At 54.8% G+C, this 16541-nt stretch overlaps 1 protein-coding gene across 2 annotated transcripts in view; it reads left to right on the plus strand.

The window, feature by feature from the left end:
• Positions 1–15941, plus strand: part of NEURL1 (neuralized E3 ubiquitin protein ligase 1) — a 71342-nt gene extending 55401 nt beyond the window's left edge. For both annotated transcript variants that reach the window (XM_084903863.1, XM_084903864.1), the window contains exons 4-6: positions 7889–8587; positions 12843–12989; positions 13743–15941. In XM_084903863.1, coding sequence (XP_084759989.1) covers positions 7889–8587; positions 12843–12989; positions 13743–13981 — 1085 coding nt within the window. In that variant the 3' untranslated portion in view covers positions 13982–15941. The remainder of the gene's footprint in view (positions 1–7888; positions 8588–12842; positions 12990–13742) is intronic.
• Positions 15942–16541: the final 600 nt, after the last annotated feature.

A 16541-nucleotide genomic window follows, 5' to 3' on the forward strand; every position in this document is an offset into this window, starting at 1 on the left:
TTGGCTCGGGAAGCGCAGCCATATTTCTTGGCAGAAAGCTGGCGAGCCAAGATCCGATTATGGGTCCTCCCGAGCTCCCCTCTGTGACGGCTGCAGCCGGGGCGCCGTGCAGGAGTGGGGGAGACACAAGTGGGAAATCCCTCTCCTCGAAGAGTGTTTACATTGGGGGCACACCATATAACTGCTCTGGGGTGTCCTAAACCCAACCCTGCAATTAAGCGTGTGGCTGAAGAGTAAAACTGGGGTGGGCGTGGGGTTGGAGGGGTGTGACTGGGGAGCAATCCAGAAGGACTTCCTGTAGGAGGTGATTTTTGAGTCAGGAACCAAAAGGTGAAAAGAATGGACTGGTCGAGGAGGAACAATTTAGGCCAGACAGGAGCGGTGTGCATAGGCACAGAGGTGGGGAATGAGCAGTCTTTCGGGGAGCAGATCCTTCAGGGGAGGGGGTGAAGCGGAAAGGCAGTGGGTGACTAAGGAGAAGGGTGTGCACAGGTGGCGGGAGTGGTGGTGGTGGTGGTGGTGGGGTGCTGGACTGTGTCCATGAAAGTAGAAAGTTTTCAGCAGCTTCTGTGCTATCAAGTTTTTCACTAAGAGGAAATATGGCCCAGAGATGGGAAGGGGCCGGCCCAAATTCTCCCAGCCAGTCAGAAGCCAGGCCGGGCCTGGAATTCAGATCTCCCAGGCTGATCTGGGCACAAGGTCAATGGGAGATTTATGGCCCCATCAAAATGGCAGCGGCGGAGCCCAGGAGGGCACTGGGTGGGGGCTCCCAAGGCCGCAGGGCGTTCTGCTTCTTTCCAACGTCTGTCCAGGTTCCCGGGTCTTAGAAAACGACACCCACCTGCCTACTGAGGAGAGAGTTGTATGGAGACTCTCGGGATAAGCTTTCGGAGGGCCGGTCCCTGGGGTGGTGGGGGGAGACCTGGACCTCTCCAGAGATGGGCCCTGGGTCAGGTCCCCCCATCCCCCCCAGGCTGTGCCTAAGCTTCGCGGCTCTAAGCGTGTGAGCTGCCCCCCGTTGGCTGAGGACCACACTGCCATCTGGGGCTTCTGCTTCCCAGACTAAACCAATATTTACCTTCAGCCGTGGCTGCCAGGGGCTGAGAGGCAAATATTAGCTTAAGGAGCCCGAGCCAAGCTCTTGGGATGGGGAGAAAGGCTGAGGATGCTGACCGCGGTTTCTTCCTCGTCGACAGCTTTCAACTGTTCTTGGTTCAGAAATGAACGTGCCGTTCCTTCTGCTTCAGAGACTCTTCCAGGCGCTTTCTGCTCACACCAAATTCTGCCAGTTATTTCAGAGCCCAACCCCAAACCCTCCCCTCCGCCAGGGAGACTTCCCTGACCCCCTCCCTCCTCCTGACCGTTGGAAGCGCGTGTAGATGGAAGTGGTAGCAGCAGTTCTGCATCAGGCAGTGTGCTCTTTAAGAAGACAGCATGAATCCTCTCTGTATGTTTTATAAAGAAAGTGATTACTGTGTCCATTTGGCAAATAGGGAAGAAGGGCACCTCTTAAGACTTCAGCCAGAGCTTCTGGTTCCATTGGGCAAAAGAATTCTGCTGCCTACAAAAAAAGTTTGAGAACCACCAGACCGGATGATTCTGGCAATCTATATGTCTAAGAGTCTGTGGCTTGAAGATTCTATAAATCGAAGAGTCTGCGACTCTGGGACATTCTGCCCTGCCTCCATGAGCCTCAGGAAGTGTGTGTTTTTCTCCTAGCTTTCCTGTGGTTGGGTTTATAGGGACAGGGTGGAGGCGGGTGTGGGTTTCGGGGTAATCCCCTGAGGGGCAGAGAACCCCTCACCCATCCAAGACTTGCACCCACCCTCCCGGCTCCTTCCCGGGCCCCGGGCCAGATGGGGACCGGCAGAAGGATGTTTATGGAGACAGTAAATGGGCTGGCAGCGCCTTCCACCCAGGGGCCCGCCGATGCCCGCCAGCCGGCTGGGAGGCTGCAGGCTGACCCGGGGTTAAAGATTATCCAGAGCTCCGGATGTGCAAATCTAAACAAACAAGGCTGGGGCTGATGGCAGGCCCTGCTTCAAAGGAGCCCCTGGCCTGCCTCCCAGTCCTCCCAGACCCCCTGCACTAGTGCCCAGGCCCTGCACTGGCTGCACCCTGTGGGAGGCCTGGTGGCTCTCTGGGTGGGAGCCGGCCCTGGTGCCCTCGGCCTGGCCCTTCTTCTCTCCCTTCCTCTCCCCTCACTAGTCCTGCTCAGACGGTTCTCCGGGTGTTTGCTAATCACTTGTCACTTCTGCCTGTCCATCTAACCCTCTTGTTCTCTGGGCTCAGGCCCAATCTTGTTCCCCCCCCCCCCCCCAGATGCTGTCTCTGACTCACTCTGAAACAGGAAGGGGACCTCAGCCTCAGTGGGAGAGCATTATCTGACAAAGGGATATTTTCCCTAAAGAAGAGAAGCCTCTGTTTTCTTCCAAAGGGGCCCCAAGGAGTAGATATAAGGACACTTAGGAATCCATGCAAGGAGAGGTTTTCTAAGAGTCTTAGGTGTTCAGAGATGGGAGGTGGTGAGGACCTTATCCCCAGGGGCATTCTAACAAAGCTGGGTGGGGACTTGGCAGAGATAAATAGATCCGTCCTTCTTCTTTAAGATCCTGTCTAACCTGAGACATTATCCGTTTTTGTAATGAAGTTGTATTCAAATGCTTTCATGCCTCCAAGCTTCAAACCATCTCCAGGGCCCAGGTTTTGACTTCTCCCTTTCTCTTTAACCCCTGCCCAGCGTGGGGCACACAGTGGGTCAGTGAGTGGGTGCCCTGAGTGCCACCCTGGCTCAGGCCTCCCTGCGCTTTACAGGGCCTGGCTGTCTGCGCCCGGCCCTGGGGATCTGCAGAGCCACCGCCAGACACCGATTAGGCAGAGGCTGAAGACTCACTAATAACAAATGCCTTCCTGCAGAAGGGACAGGAGAGGGGCAGCTTAGCAGCTTCTGCCATGGCCTGTGCCGCCCCTCCCCCCACCACAAAGCCTCCGGAGTGGGCAGCTCTGTGTCCCAGGCACCGATTACATAACGTGTTGCTTCCAAATGTGGGGCCATGCCACTGCTTGGGGTTATAGGTTGCCTGTCTGGTTTTCCCGAGCTGTCTCTCAGAGCTCAGGCCCGGGCCGAGGTGGGTCCCAGGGTGTTCTCCCCTGGCGCTGGGAGCGGGGAGGGACCCTTCCCTGACCTCCCACTTGAGGTCAGCTCACCGGGCTGTGACCCTCGCTGACCCTTGCCGTTCCTTCGGAGGGTGCTCTGACCAGCGCCTGGATCTCAGGTTTCTTCTATTTCGGGGCCCTGGCGCAGCTGGACACACCAGTGGGATTGTTATTTTGGAGCTTGCTGGCGGCCTGCAGCTGCTTCTGACCCCAAGGGGTGGAGGGGATGGGAGAGACGACATGGCTGAGCCGGGCACTCGCTGCCCTCAGTTTGTAGCTGTTTCCCAGCATCTCTCCACTCCTGCAATATTTTAAGCAAGGCCGAAGGAGTTGTTTTCCCGTCTCGTCTCCTCTCTCTTCCTCCCACTGATTTCTCCTTCTTGCTCTTCTTTCTTCTCTAATCTCCACTTGTAGCTTCTCCCTCCTGGTCTTCAGTCAGCGACGTCATGCAGTGATGATGTCCTGGCTGTCCATCGTGACTGCCATAAAGTCCCACATTTAAGTACGAAAAGTTAATTGCCTGAGTGCCGGTGGGCCTGACTTTGGTTGGCAAACTCAACCTGAGCAAATACTGATCACTGAATGTATCAGGTCCCCAGGTGCCAGGGGCTTCTACAAGCCCTCTGACCCCTGCAACAACATCAAAAGGTACTTGACCAGAATAGAACCTGGGACCCTTCAGGCCACAGGCTGACGCTCTCTGCACTGAGCCAAAGAGTAGCTCAGCAGTGGCGCAGGTTTGCCTGGGAGGTAGGGAATACCCACTAGTGGGCGTATTCACGTAGAAGAGGATTCCATATTCGAATAGAAGGGGCAGAGACCAGGAAAATGCATCTCCGGTCCCACTCAGAAATCTGTTTTGAGGGTCTTTCCAGCTCCATGGGCTCTGACTGGTTGTCCTGAGTGTGTGTGGGGTGGGAAGAGAAGTGTGGGGGTGCATAGGTGTGTGAGCCCCCTTGACAGCCTTGTTCCTGTAGACCTGGCTGGGCATCTCGAAGCCACTTGTTTTCTCCTCGCCCTGCTGTCCCTGTTCCTCCCCCTCTCTGTCTCCACCCCTCCGGAGTCCTCAAGGCCACTGCCTGGAATCCCGGAGAATGGGGGAGCCAGGCCTGTTCCCTGAAGTCCACAGCCTTCCCCAGGTCCCCATTTTGTCTCTGTGCCTCTCTCTCCCTCCTGCCTGGGCCCTCCTCGCCTCTGCTCTCCACAGCCCCCCAGCCTCTCCGCACCATCGCTGTCACAGAGTCAATTCCCTGGAAGAATCGCATTTTCCGGTCGGCTCCCTTCTCCTTGCCAAGCACGATGCTGGGAAATCCCAACCAGCCAGGCCCTAAGAGGCTTCTCCAGAGAGACAGGGGGTTGGGGGAGGGCCCAGCACCCTCTCCTTGTGTGGGCCCCAACAACACTGTTCCTGGAAGGGGCCGGGGCTCAGTAGGAGAGGACACAAACAGGGAGGCTTTAGAGACCGTTTCTAAGGTTAGCCAGAGCTGGATTGGGGCCTCTGCTAGCCACACCAGTCCAGTCCCCCGAGCTCTGCTCTCACACTGAGCGCCCCAGCCATCCTTACCCAGTTCCTAGAGAGAAGGCCCAGTTTCTCCCAGAGGGAGGCTCAGAGAAAAAGCTCCCAGGGAAGGATTGGCTCATGATGTGACCTACAGTGGCACTAGCCCAAATTTGGGGACTCCCACAGACAGGGTTCAATAAAAAGGAGGGCCTGAAGCAAAGACTGTCATTGGAAGTTGGACACACCTTGCTTCAATCCTGGATCTGCTGCTTGGTGATTGTCACATAACATCTCTGAGCTTTGCCTGTATAGCAGGAACACCTCCATGGAAGCTTTAAGGATGAAATGCAGGGGTAATGCCTCGTGCACACTGACTTTTATTATAAAGTAGAGGCCTGGTGCATGAAATTTGTGCACAGGTAGGGTCCCAAGGCATCCCTCTGTCTGGTTTCATAGAAAAGTAGCCAGGGGCTCAGGAGCTGAAACATCACTTAGGTCAAGATCTTATCTTTAACCTGCCAGAAGTCCACATCTTGTGACTATTGGTTTCCTGCTATTGTCTTCTGCTGCCTTGGGATTTGGGAGGAGAGGCCAGGTCTGTGAGGGGCTTAGAGAGAGAGGGGATTTCTAGAGCTAGGATTCAAACCTAAACTTAGTCAAAGTCATAAGGACCCTCCGTTTCAATGTTGGTGTCTTCCTTCCAGCCTTAATCTTTTGCTTAAGCAAATAGTTTAGATGTTCTGCACAACTTTGGTTGCTGATTTGCTCGTTAGTTTATATACTAAGCATTTTCTATGCCTTTAAAAGCCCGTTGTTGTTTTAAAAAAAATCTTATTGTTGAGAGTATTGCAGAGTTCCCCCTCCTCCCCCATTGCCCCCCTCCACCTGGTTCCCATCCTGCCCCAGGCTTTCACCACCCTATTGTCTGTTCATAGGTAATTCATATAATATATATATAAGATCTTCCGTTAACTTCTCCCCCTCTTCTCTCTGAGATTCGTCACTCTGTTCCATGTTTCCATGCCTCTGATTCTATTTCTTCTTCTTCCTTCTCTTCCCCCTCCTCCTCCTCCTCCTCCTCCTCCTCCTCCTCCTCTTCCTCAATACCCTTCAACATGTCATGTAATACATGTTGAACACCTTTAGCTTTTTCTTGTCTGTGAAGCTCTTCATCTGACCTTCAATTCTAAATGATAGCTTTGCTGCGTAGAATAATCTTGGTTTTTAAGTTCTTGGTATTCATCACTTTGAATATTTCTTGTCACTCTCTCTGGCATCCAAAGTTTGTTGAGAAGTCAGCTGACAGTCGTATGGGCGCTCCCTTGTAGGTAACTATTCTTTATTTCAATTAGAGTATGCTTAATTTCTGACTGGTCCTTTTTCATGTCTTTGAACTTCTCACTAAGATCCTTGAAAGTCTAAGTCCCTTGAAGCACTCATTCAGATCCTTGTGTAACCTTATAACCATGGTTTTGAACTCTGTTTCCAGTAGTTTGCTATTTCCATTTCTTTCATTTGACATGTTTCTGAATTTGTCTCTGCATTTTGGCTGCTTCCCTGTGTTTGTTTCTGTGTATTCGATAGAGCTGCTATGTCTCCTGGAATTGGTAGTGTGACCCTGAGTAGTAGGTGTCCTGTAGGGCCCAGTGGTTCAGCCTCCTGTCACCTGAGCTGGACACTCTAGGTGTGCCCCTTTGTGGGCTGTGTGCACAGTCTTGTACCCTGTTTCCCCGAAAATAAGACAGTGTCTTATATTAATTTTTGCTCCAAAAGATGCGTTAGATCTTATTTTCAGGGGATGTCTTATTTTTCCATGCGCTAGGTCTTATTTTCGGAGGATGTCTTATTTTCGGGGAAACACGGATAGTTGGCCTTGATTGCTATTGGCATCACTAAGAGGAATTGGCTGTGAGGACCAACTTCCACTATAATGGAAGAGCAGCTGTGCAGGAGATATCCTTATGGAGCAGGACTTGCTTCAGTGGGGCTTTGATGCTCACTGAGTCTGCCCCTTGAGTGTCACTTGTGGATGTGTAGAGTTGTAATCTAGTATGTTATAGTCTAAAGCAGTGGTCGGCAAACTCATTAGTGAACAGAGCCGCAGTTTGCCGACCACTGGTATAAAGCTGTCCACAGGGTGCATTGGCTCTGGGGCTTCCTGGGAGGTGCAAAGTCAATCACTGCCTGGGGACCACCTGGCAGGACTTATAGCAAGGTCTGCAGATGGCTACTTCTTGGAAGTGCCCAGATGAGGCCCAGCATAAAGCAAGGCAGGCTGGTGCTAGTGCTGGGTCTTGGGCCTTTATTGATAGGTTTTGGGCATGCTGACACCAGCTGCAGCTTGTTTGAGAGAGTTTAGCAAAGTCTGAGGCCTGAGCCAGGACAGGCCATTTATATGGAAAAGCTGCTGCAAACAGTTTGGGTGGAGTGGGATCTCAGGGAATCACCAGGACTGAGCAACTGTGTGAGCTAGGCTGATGGAGACCGATTTGGCTGCCAGTCAGCCCTGTAATGGGGGAAGGTCCTAGCAGAGGAACAATGACCCTGTGTGAGCACCCCATCCGGGAGAAAGACACCCCTTGAGTTCCTGCTGGGATACCCGATCCTCCCTATGTGTCCCTGGATCATCCAAAGCCGTCTGGTGCCAGCCCTTTATGGGGAACACTTAAGTCTCCGTCAGCCTCCATGCCACTTACCCACAATCCCTTGTGTTTTTTACGGCCTGAAGTTAATGGTTCCCAGCTCTGGAACCCTAGGCCTGGGGTCTGGTGGGACTGGGATCCCTTGCTCCTGTGGGTAGTGGGGGGAGACGGGGGAGGACGCTCTGCGGGGGAGATTCGCCTATGCATGTCGGAGGACCGGAGCAGCCGGTTCTGTGCCCATGCCCATCCTAGCAGTCTCAACGTGCTTAAAAGTTCGTTATTTAAAAAAAAACAACACATTTTATTGATTTTTCACAGAAAGGAAGAGAGAGGGATAGAGAGAAACATCGATCAGCTGCCTCTTGCACACCCCCCACTGGGGATGTGCCCGCAACCAAGGTACATGCCCTTGACCGGGATCGAACTCGGGGACCCTTCAGTCCGCAGGCCGACGTTCTACCCACTGAGCCAAACCGGTTTCGGCAAAAGTCTGGTGTTTTGATCCCGCATCCTAGTTTAAAGACTGGCTGGAGGGAGGAAGGTGCAGGTGACGGGGACTGACCGGGTCTCCCCCTCTCCCTGGCCACAGACAGCGAGCTGGTGCTGCCGGACTGCCTGCGGCCGCGCTCCTTCACCGCCCTGCGGAGGCCGTCGCTGCGGCGCGAGGCGGACGACGCGCGCCTGTCGGTGAGCCTGTGCGACCTCAACGTGCCGGCGGGGGAAGGCGAGGAGGCGGCGCAGGCCGCGGGCGGCCCGGTCCCGCAGAACTCGCTCAACTCGCAGCACAGCCGCGCGCTGCCCCCGCAGCTGGACGGCGACCTGCGCTTCCACCCGCTGCGCGCCGGCGCGCACGTCCGCATCCTGGACGAGCAGACGGTGGCGCGCCTGGAGCACGGGCGCGACGAGCGCGCGCTCGTCTTCACCAGCCGCCCGGTGCGCGCGGCCGAGACCGTCTTCGTCAAGGTCACGCGCTCCGGCGGCGGCGGCGGCGCGCGGCCCGGCGCGCTCTCCTTCGGCGTCACCACGTGCGACCCCGGCACGCTGCGGCCCGCCGACCTGCCCTGCAGCACCGAGGCGCTGGTGGACCGCAAGGAGTTCTGGGCCGTGTGCCGCGTGCCGGGGCCCCTGCAGAGCGGCGACATCCTGGGCCTGGTGGTCAGCGCCGAGGGCGAGCTGCACCTGAGCCACAACGGCGCCGCCGCGGGCATGCCGCTGTGCGTGGACGCCTCTCAGCCGCTGTGGATGCTCTTCGGCCTGCACGGAGCCATCACGCAGATCCGCCTCCTCGGTGAGTGCTTGCTCCTGGCCGGGGGCCTGCCGCCTGGACAACACCCACCCAGAGGCTGGCTGCAGATGTGGTCCTCCACGCCCCGGCGAGCGCCCATCCCGTGGTCGGCAAACTGCGGCTCGCGAGCCACATGCGGCTCTTTGGCCCCTTGGGTATGGGTGGCTCTTCCACAAAATACCACGGCCGGGGCGAGTCTGTGTTGAAGCAGTGGCGTTGGAAGAAGTTTTAAGTTTAAAAAAATTTGTGCTGTTGATATTTGGATCTGTTGACTGAGTTTGCCGACCACTGGAGGGGAAAAGAGGGCCCACCCAATCTTGGGGGGTTGTCTAGAAGCCGCACACCTGCCATGAGTGTGGGGCGGGACTCCTGGACCCTCAGGTCTCACTGGCCGCACCTGGGCAGGGGAGAGAGGCGTGGATTGTTGAGTTTCACGCTCAGAACCTGATGAACCCCCATTCCCGCCGATGTGCGCAAGCCGTCCAGGCACACACGCCAGTGGACACTTCCAATGAGAAAATATTGTTTTCACCAGCAATTAGCCTTTTGGAGCTCAGTTTTAATTTTCCCAAATGGGAAAAAAGGCTTTTGCCTCTTAAAAAAATTTCTTTGGTCAAATAAGAAAAAGTCAGTAGTCAGGTGTCTGTACGGGGTGGCGCCTGGGAGGGGGGCCTGTGGGAGATCTCTGAGCAGAGGCCTTGGAGGAAAGGGGCTGCAGAAGGCTGAGCTTCACTTTCCCGGGTTTGAATGGACAGATGTGGACGTAAGCCATGTTTCCCGGGAGTTCTGTGCGTTAGGTATCAGTTGCACAAGGGTCCTTGGGTCAAAAAAGCTTGGAAATACGGAGTTTTTAAAAAGCAGGGGTTATTTATTATTTTTATTTTTAAATTTAGCTTCTGTTATAGTAATACATGCATATAATAAGTAAAAAGTGATGAACTCCAAAGTCTTACACAAAAACTACCAGTGCATCCCCGACCCCAAAGGAAACCACCTCCAGTTCTTTTCCTTTCTCAGTGATGTATGTTTCTTTCTCACGGTGGTTTTAGATGTTATTCTTTCCTATTATGACAAAGGGAATTTTTAAGTCTCTTATGTCCCCTCCTTCCAATTCTTCCCCTCTTCCTAATACTAGAAGGGGGGGGGGGGAGTTTCCTTTGTGTAGAAGTCCACTGATAGTTCTCCACACACAGTCTAGTCCTGAGGAAATATCTTTATTGATTTTGAGAGAGAAAGAGAGAAACATTGATCATTCATCGATTGCCTCCCATTCATCAGTTGCCTCCCTGACCAGGAATGGAGCTTGAAACCTAGGCATATGCCCTGATTGGGGATCGAACCAGCCACCTTTTGGTGTGCAGGTTGATGCTCCAACAACTGAGTCACCCCGCCAGGGCTTAAAAAGCAGGGTTCTGTACTGCAGAACTTGTCAGAGCCTTTGATAGGCAGAGTGAATCTTTAAGAAGGGAGTGGCAGTGGTAATAGTATACAACTTTTCCAAACAACAACAAAAATTTTTTTTCAAAGCATTTCCTGGACCTCTGTTCCCCCAGAGTGGGCAGGGAGTCATGCTTTCAGTACCTGTCTGCTCATCAGCTGCAGCAGAGTGGGCTGGTTTCAGTACACTCACTACGAGAACCCACTAACGTGCAGATTCTTGAGTACCTTCCGAGTCTTCGATCCTGTACATCTTGGATAGGCCCTGGGCATCTGAATGTTTTTAGCAAGTTTGCTTAGACAAGTTCAAAGACCCCTGGGCCTTACAGCCCCAGCCTAAACCTCACCCCTGGAGACGTCATAGACAAGATAATGTGTGTATGCGAGTGAGCATGAGTTACACTATAAGATTGGCATACTGTGTGTGGGCACATGTGAGTACTTAAATGCATGTTTATTTGTGGAGGTGATGCTGTTGGTGATTGTGGGAGTGTGCCAAAAATCAGACAAAATCAGTGGGAACTTCCTACTGTGTTCCAGAAACCGAAGGAAGATGGAGTTAAATTTTAAGAAGGGTGAAAAGAAATGAGGCTGGGATGCTAAGAAGTTAGGATCGAGGGACGATAAATCAGGAAGGAATGAAAGCAAATCAAGCGAGGTGAAAAGACACCAGGTGGGAAAGAAGTTGGGGTGAAAGTTCAGGATGGAGTAAAAAGAACCCGGACCGAAGTGCAGCAAAAATCAGGCTGAGATAAGAAGCTGCTTGGCTACCCTCACCCGGAGCCGCTGCCCCTCAGATGAAGCAAATTATGTAAGGGCAAGGTGCTCTCTTGGCTCAGCACCATCTAATAATAGTTAAGTAGCTTTCCAGTGAGGCGTCTGTTGCCCAGCGAGGCTTACTAGGCTGGAGCAAAGAAGATGCTTAAAAATAATATCAGGACTTAAATGTCTCAAGAGGTAAGTGGGCCACCACGGGTGTTGAAGAAGAAGAATCATTCAGAATTCAATATACAGAGTGCTCTGCAGCTGTTTGGAGGACTGGGGATCTCCACCAGCAAATTGGTGCTAGGGGATCCTGACTGACTCCAAAAGAAAAGCAAACCAGAGGCACTGTGGGAAGGATAACCATTTACCTTGCAGAGGAATGCTTTGCTTTATTGAAGACCTGAGTGAATGGGAAGTGTGCAGGGTGAAGTTCCCTCGCTCCCAAACTGTAGCAAATTTTATAATGGTGAAACGCTACAAATGTGCTCATTCAAGTCAGGAGTCTGATAAGGACGCCTTTGGGTATCGGTATTGTTCTGAAAATGCAAGCTAGTGCAGTAGGCAAGAGAAACAAATAGGGGGTGTTCATGTCTGAAGGAGGTAATAATTAACTTGGAAACTATTAACAACAGTAAGAGGAACCCTGTGGGTATCTAATGAATATGCTAGAAACAGTGACTAAGTGGGTGAGAGCCAATAGCGGATCATAGAGATCTCATTGAGTACCCGTGTGCAGGGCTTTCTGGTAGGCCCCCGGTGGTTCTCAGCCTTTAATACAGTTCCTCATGGCGTGGTGACCCCCAACCATAAAATTATTTTCGTTGCTACTTCATAACTGTAATTTTGCTACTGTTATGAATCATAATGTAAATATCTGTGTTTTCTGATGGTCTTAGGCTCTACAGCAGCGGTTCTCAACCTGTGGGTCGAGACCTGCTGAACAGTGTTTCCCAAACTTCTCTCATGATGAGAATCACCTGGTGGAGTTGTGAAAATACAGATTCCTGAATCCCAACTAAGAAGTGCTAAGCTAGCATTTCTGGGAACATATAGGTAAAATTGTATACGTTCCCAAAAATTCTAGCTTAGCACTTCTTAGTTGGGATTCAGGAATCTGTAGTTTCACAACTCCACCAGGTGATTCTCATCATGAGAGACGTTTGGGAGACACTGTGCTAACAGGTTGAGAGAGGAACTGTATTAAAGGGTCGTGGCATTAGAGAGGCTGAGAACCACTGTGTTGGGGCCTGTGAGTCTCAGGTGAGTTAGATTACCCCCTCTCAGGAGGCTCATGGTTTAACTGTGGAAACAAAGCTGTGCTCCCGGGCAAAGGACAGATCATACCCCAGAATCTGTGGCGGTTTAGTGCTGTGGTGTGTGTGGCTGGTCAGTGCTAAAGAGAGGAATGTGGTTGGGGGGGGGGGGGTCCAAGGGTGTCAGTAGGAGGGGTTTGAGAACAGCTCCAAGAGGCTCCCTGGATTACTAGCTGTCTGAGGGAAGAGCTCTGTGGGCCTTGTCCCCAGTTTTAGGCGTGTATACACAGTGGATGCTACCTGGCAGGCCCCCAGGACTTGTTGGAGGGAAGAGGGGTGAGGGAGGGCAGAGGAGGTGAGAAGGAGAAGAGGGAGAGGTGTGAGGGCCTGGGAAAGAATGTAGGACAGACAAGTGTGGGAGACGGCGAAGGGCATTTCAAAGGTGCCAGTGCCAAGGAGAAGGTGGGCGATACCTGGGGACAGTGATGAGGGTGAGGCCAGGGCTGGAAGGGCCATTCGGGTGGGAGGAAGGTGCCCTTGCTCTCCGGCTGCGGAAACCTTGCAGGTGAAGGGGTGCCAGGGGAAGGGTGGAGGTGGGCTGGGCAGAGGCCTTGTTTGGAGAGCGGGGGCCGGGTGCTGACCCAGCCTGAGGGGTCCTGCCCTGAGCCCAGGGACTGCGCTGTGTGCTGAGACTGTGGCACCCACTGTGTCTCCTGGGAACCTCCCGGAGGGGCGGAGGCTCGAGCTTTCTCCCGATGGGCCTTTGCGTGCTAGTCCATCCCTTCCTCCCTCCCCTTCCACAGGCTCCACCATCCTGGCAGAGCGGGGCATCCCATCTCTTCCCTGCTCCCCCGCCTCCACACCGACCTCGCCCAGCGCCCTGGGCAGCCGCCTCTCTGACCCCCTGCTCAGCTCCTGCAGCTCGGGACCTCTGGGGAGCTCTGCTGGCGGTAAGTGGGCTGGCCCTCCAGGTCAGTGGTGTCTGTGCCAGGCCTCCTCCCCCCGAGACCCTGGCCAAGGAAGGCGTGCGGCTTCTGTGTCCGGGCCGGGGCCCTGGAGGAGCGGGAGTGGCCCAGTGAACCCTCGTTGGAGGCGATTTCTGGGGTGTATCCCCTTCTGTCCCCTTGCAGGGTACCTTTCTCCAAAGGACATTTTTAGCCTACAGGGAGCACCCAAGGATAGCTCAGGCGGAGCCTGCCTTAAAAGATTTTGGGCCCCCTTTTTTTAAATTTAATTTAATTAAAAAAAAATATTTTATTGATTTTTTACAGAGAGGAAGGGAGAGGGATAGAGAGTTAGAAACATCAATGAGAGAGAAACATCGACCAACTGCCTCTTGCACACCCCCTACTGGGGATGTGCCCGCAACCAGTGTACATGCCCTTGACCGGAATTGAACCTGGGACCTTCCAGACTGCAGGCTGACGCTCTATCCACTGAGCCAAACCAGTTTTGGCATGGACCCCTTTTTGTTCTCTCCCCCGCCCTCCTCCATCCCTGCTTCATGGACGCCCTACTGGTCTGGGAGCTGAGGGGCCAGCAGAGGGGCTGCCCAAAGTGCATCCTCTGCCCTTGTGTCCAGGAAGTTGGGGTGTCAGAGTCAACAGGTAGATCTGATAACAGGAGGCCAGGGGGCTCCCTTCCCGTGAACCTGGGGCTGGACTGGACCGAATCTCCCTTGGCCGGTGTCCCCTTACCTCCAGGGACGGCCCCCAACTCGCCGGTGAGCCTGCCCGAGTCGCCGGTGACCCCGGGCACGGGCCAGTGGAGCGACGAGTGCACCATTTGCTACGAGCACGCGGTGGACACGGTCATCTACACGTGTGGCCACATGTGCCTCTGCTACGCCTGCGGCCTGCGCCTCAAGAAGGCCCTGCACGCCTGCTGCCCCATCTGCCGCCGCCCCATCAAGGACATCATCAAGACCTACCGGAGCTCCTAGCCCGGCCGCCCGCCCCGCGGCTGCCGCCTCGGACTGCAGCCCGGCGCCAGCGGAGGGGCAAGCCACGGGCCCTTCTCTTCCTCCTCGCTTTGGAGACTCCTTTTCCCTTCTCCATTAAACTCGGGAAACTGAGGTCCCCGAAAGCTTGGGGAGGAGAGGGGTATCGTACAGGTTTGGGGGCAGAAGCAGATCGCCCAGCAGAGGGGAGGGGAGGAGCCTACACTTTGGAGGGCCTAAATTGGGGCGTCGGCCTGCCCTAACCCTTCCCCATCTGGGACTGACTTCTAGCCCATGAGGCATCTTTGTGAGGATTGAAGGCGTGTCCCTTCCTCCGGGCAGGTGTGGCCCCGGGCCAGGCTGTGGGGCTCGGCTGGGGGAGCGCGGACCGGACATCAGTTTGCTCCCTCCGCCAGCGGCCCTTGAGCCGTGCCCGGCCTGCTCGGCGGCAGCCCTGAGCAGGTGGCCCCCGAGCTGCTTGCTGCCTTACTCTGCCCTGCTCTCACCTTCTCCGTCTCCTCCCTGCCCCTCGGGCCTGGACGCCGGGGGAAGGCAGGCCGCGGATACCTCTCCCGGACAGGCCTCGGGAGGCTCCAGGTTCTAAGGGTCTGGCCCCGGGCCCTGGCAGAGATGCAGAGGGCCGTTTCCCAGCCACAGCCTTTCTGCCCCGATCATCTCGCCCCTTGGCCGGCTGGAGAGCAGGGCCTGTCTTCTGTCAGGGTCCGTGAGAACAGGTCTGCATCTCCTCTCTGTGACTGTCCTCCCTCCCTGCTGCCGTCCTGGGCCTGGCGGACGCTCAGACGTGGAGTGTCCCCAGGCGAGGTCGGGGCCCCGGGGTGGGGGCAGGGAGGTGTCCTGGAGTAAGACCACCTCTTTTCTTTATTGTAATTTATTTATTTATTTGGTTTGTGGGGTATTTTTTATTTTTTTTTGCGGGGGCGGGGAGTGAGTTCCCGCCCTTCAGGCCCCTAGAAACGCTGCCCTGGTGTGTGTGGATTGAGAGGGGCAGCATTTCCCAGACTCCGGCTGAAAGTCCATAGTCGGCTCTGCTTACCATGAATTGTAACTCCTTCAACAGGGGCTGCATTGGAGGCCTCCCGGTGGATTGTGCCCATTTTCAGAGGCAAATTGAGCCTCCTTAATTCTCTGGACTGGTGGGTCACTCGGAGCCTCAAAGTGCCCCTCCTCCTTGGGCTGGAGCAGGGTGGCACAGTCAGCTCACATCGGCAGGAGGCCTAAGCTGCCCCCTCCACAGGACACACACAGTTCTGGGAAGGCTGAAGGAGGGAACAGGGCTGGGGAGCCTGGTGAGAGGCAGGGAGTCTGTTCTTAGGGGAGGCACTCCATCCCCAGGAAAGATGAGAGGGGTAGGGACAGGGTCCCAGCGCCTCCCGGTTCTTATTCCTGGTTCTGGGGTGAGGGAGTGCCCCCCACGTGCTCTTAGGCTTCGGTCACCGCTGCCCTGCTCGCCCTGTGCTGACAGGCCATGGGCTGGGGCCAGCTTTCAAGAGTTTCAGCCTGGTCTCCCACCAGCCTCCCAGCCCTCTGCCCCCTCAGATGGCTTTTTACATCCCCTTGGCCCGGCCGGAGCCCTCTGCACCTCAGCTGCCGCCTCTGTAAAGCGATCGCTTGGGGAGGAGAAAGGCTTTATGTGACTTAGTTCTTTGGTGAGGGGCTGGGTGGGGTGGGGTGGGGTCTGTCCCAGCCTTGCAGTGGGTCTTTGAGAAGTCCTAGTTCTGCTACGGGTCTCCCCAGTCTCTGACCCCTGGTGACCCCTCCGGTGGGGGTGGGGACCCTATCCGGTCAAAGGATCCATTTCAGAGGTAAGTACAGGGGCTGCCTGACCTGCAGTTTGGGGAGAGGAAGCCACCCACCCACCCATCATCTGTTAGTGTGGGGTAGTTATTGCCTCCTTTGTGAACTTGGGTCGCTGTGATTGTGAATAAAGGTGATTTGTACCAGCCTGAGGGCTGTGTTGTGCAGTGTGCAGGGCTGGGGGGGGAGGGCCAATGTGTGTGTGTGTGGGGGGGGGGGGGTGAGTGTGCATGCAGTTTGGGGGCCAGAATGCCAGGTGAGCCTTGTAAGCTGAAAGGGAGAAGCCACGCCCTTTGGTAGCTCCAGTCTCTGGATTGTCGAGCAGCAGTGCTCATTGGGGCAGCAGCAGGAGTCCATGAGGCCTGCTCAGCTTTCTCTTCGCTGAGCTGAACCCATACCTGGACCACACCCCTTGTGGGGTGGTAGCGCCACCTAGTGGCTAATGGAAGGATGACAGAGTGCTGAGTTCCTAGAACAGGGTCTCCCATCCCTTGCCCCTGCGCCCCAGCTGAGCTCCAGAGACAGGCCTCTGGCCTGAGACCTTTATTTTAATTTTTATAATATATTTTATTGATTTCTTACAGAGAGGATAGAGAGCTAGAAACATCGATGAGAGAGTGTCATCGATCAGCTGCCTCTTGCACACCCCCACTGGGGACATGCCCGCAACCAATGTACATGCCCTTGACCGGAATCGAACCTGGAACCTTTCAGTCCGCAGGCCGATGCTCTATCCACTGAGCCAAAC

The sequence above is a fragment of the Pipistrellus hanaki genome (assembly GCF_964339955.1).
Source record: "Pipistrellus hanaki genome assembly, chromosome: 14".
NCBI lineage: Eukaryota > Metazoa > Chordata > Mammalia > Chiroptera > Vespertilionidae > Pipistrellus > Pipistrellus hanaki.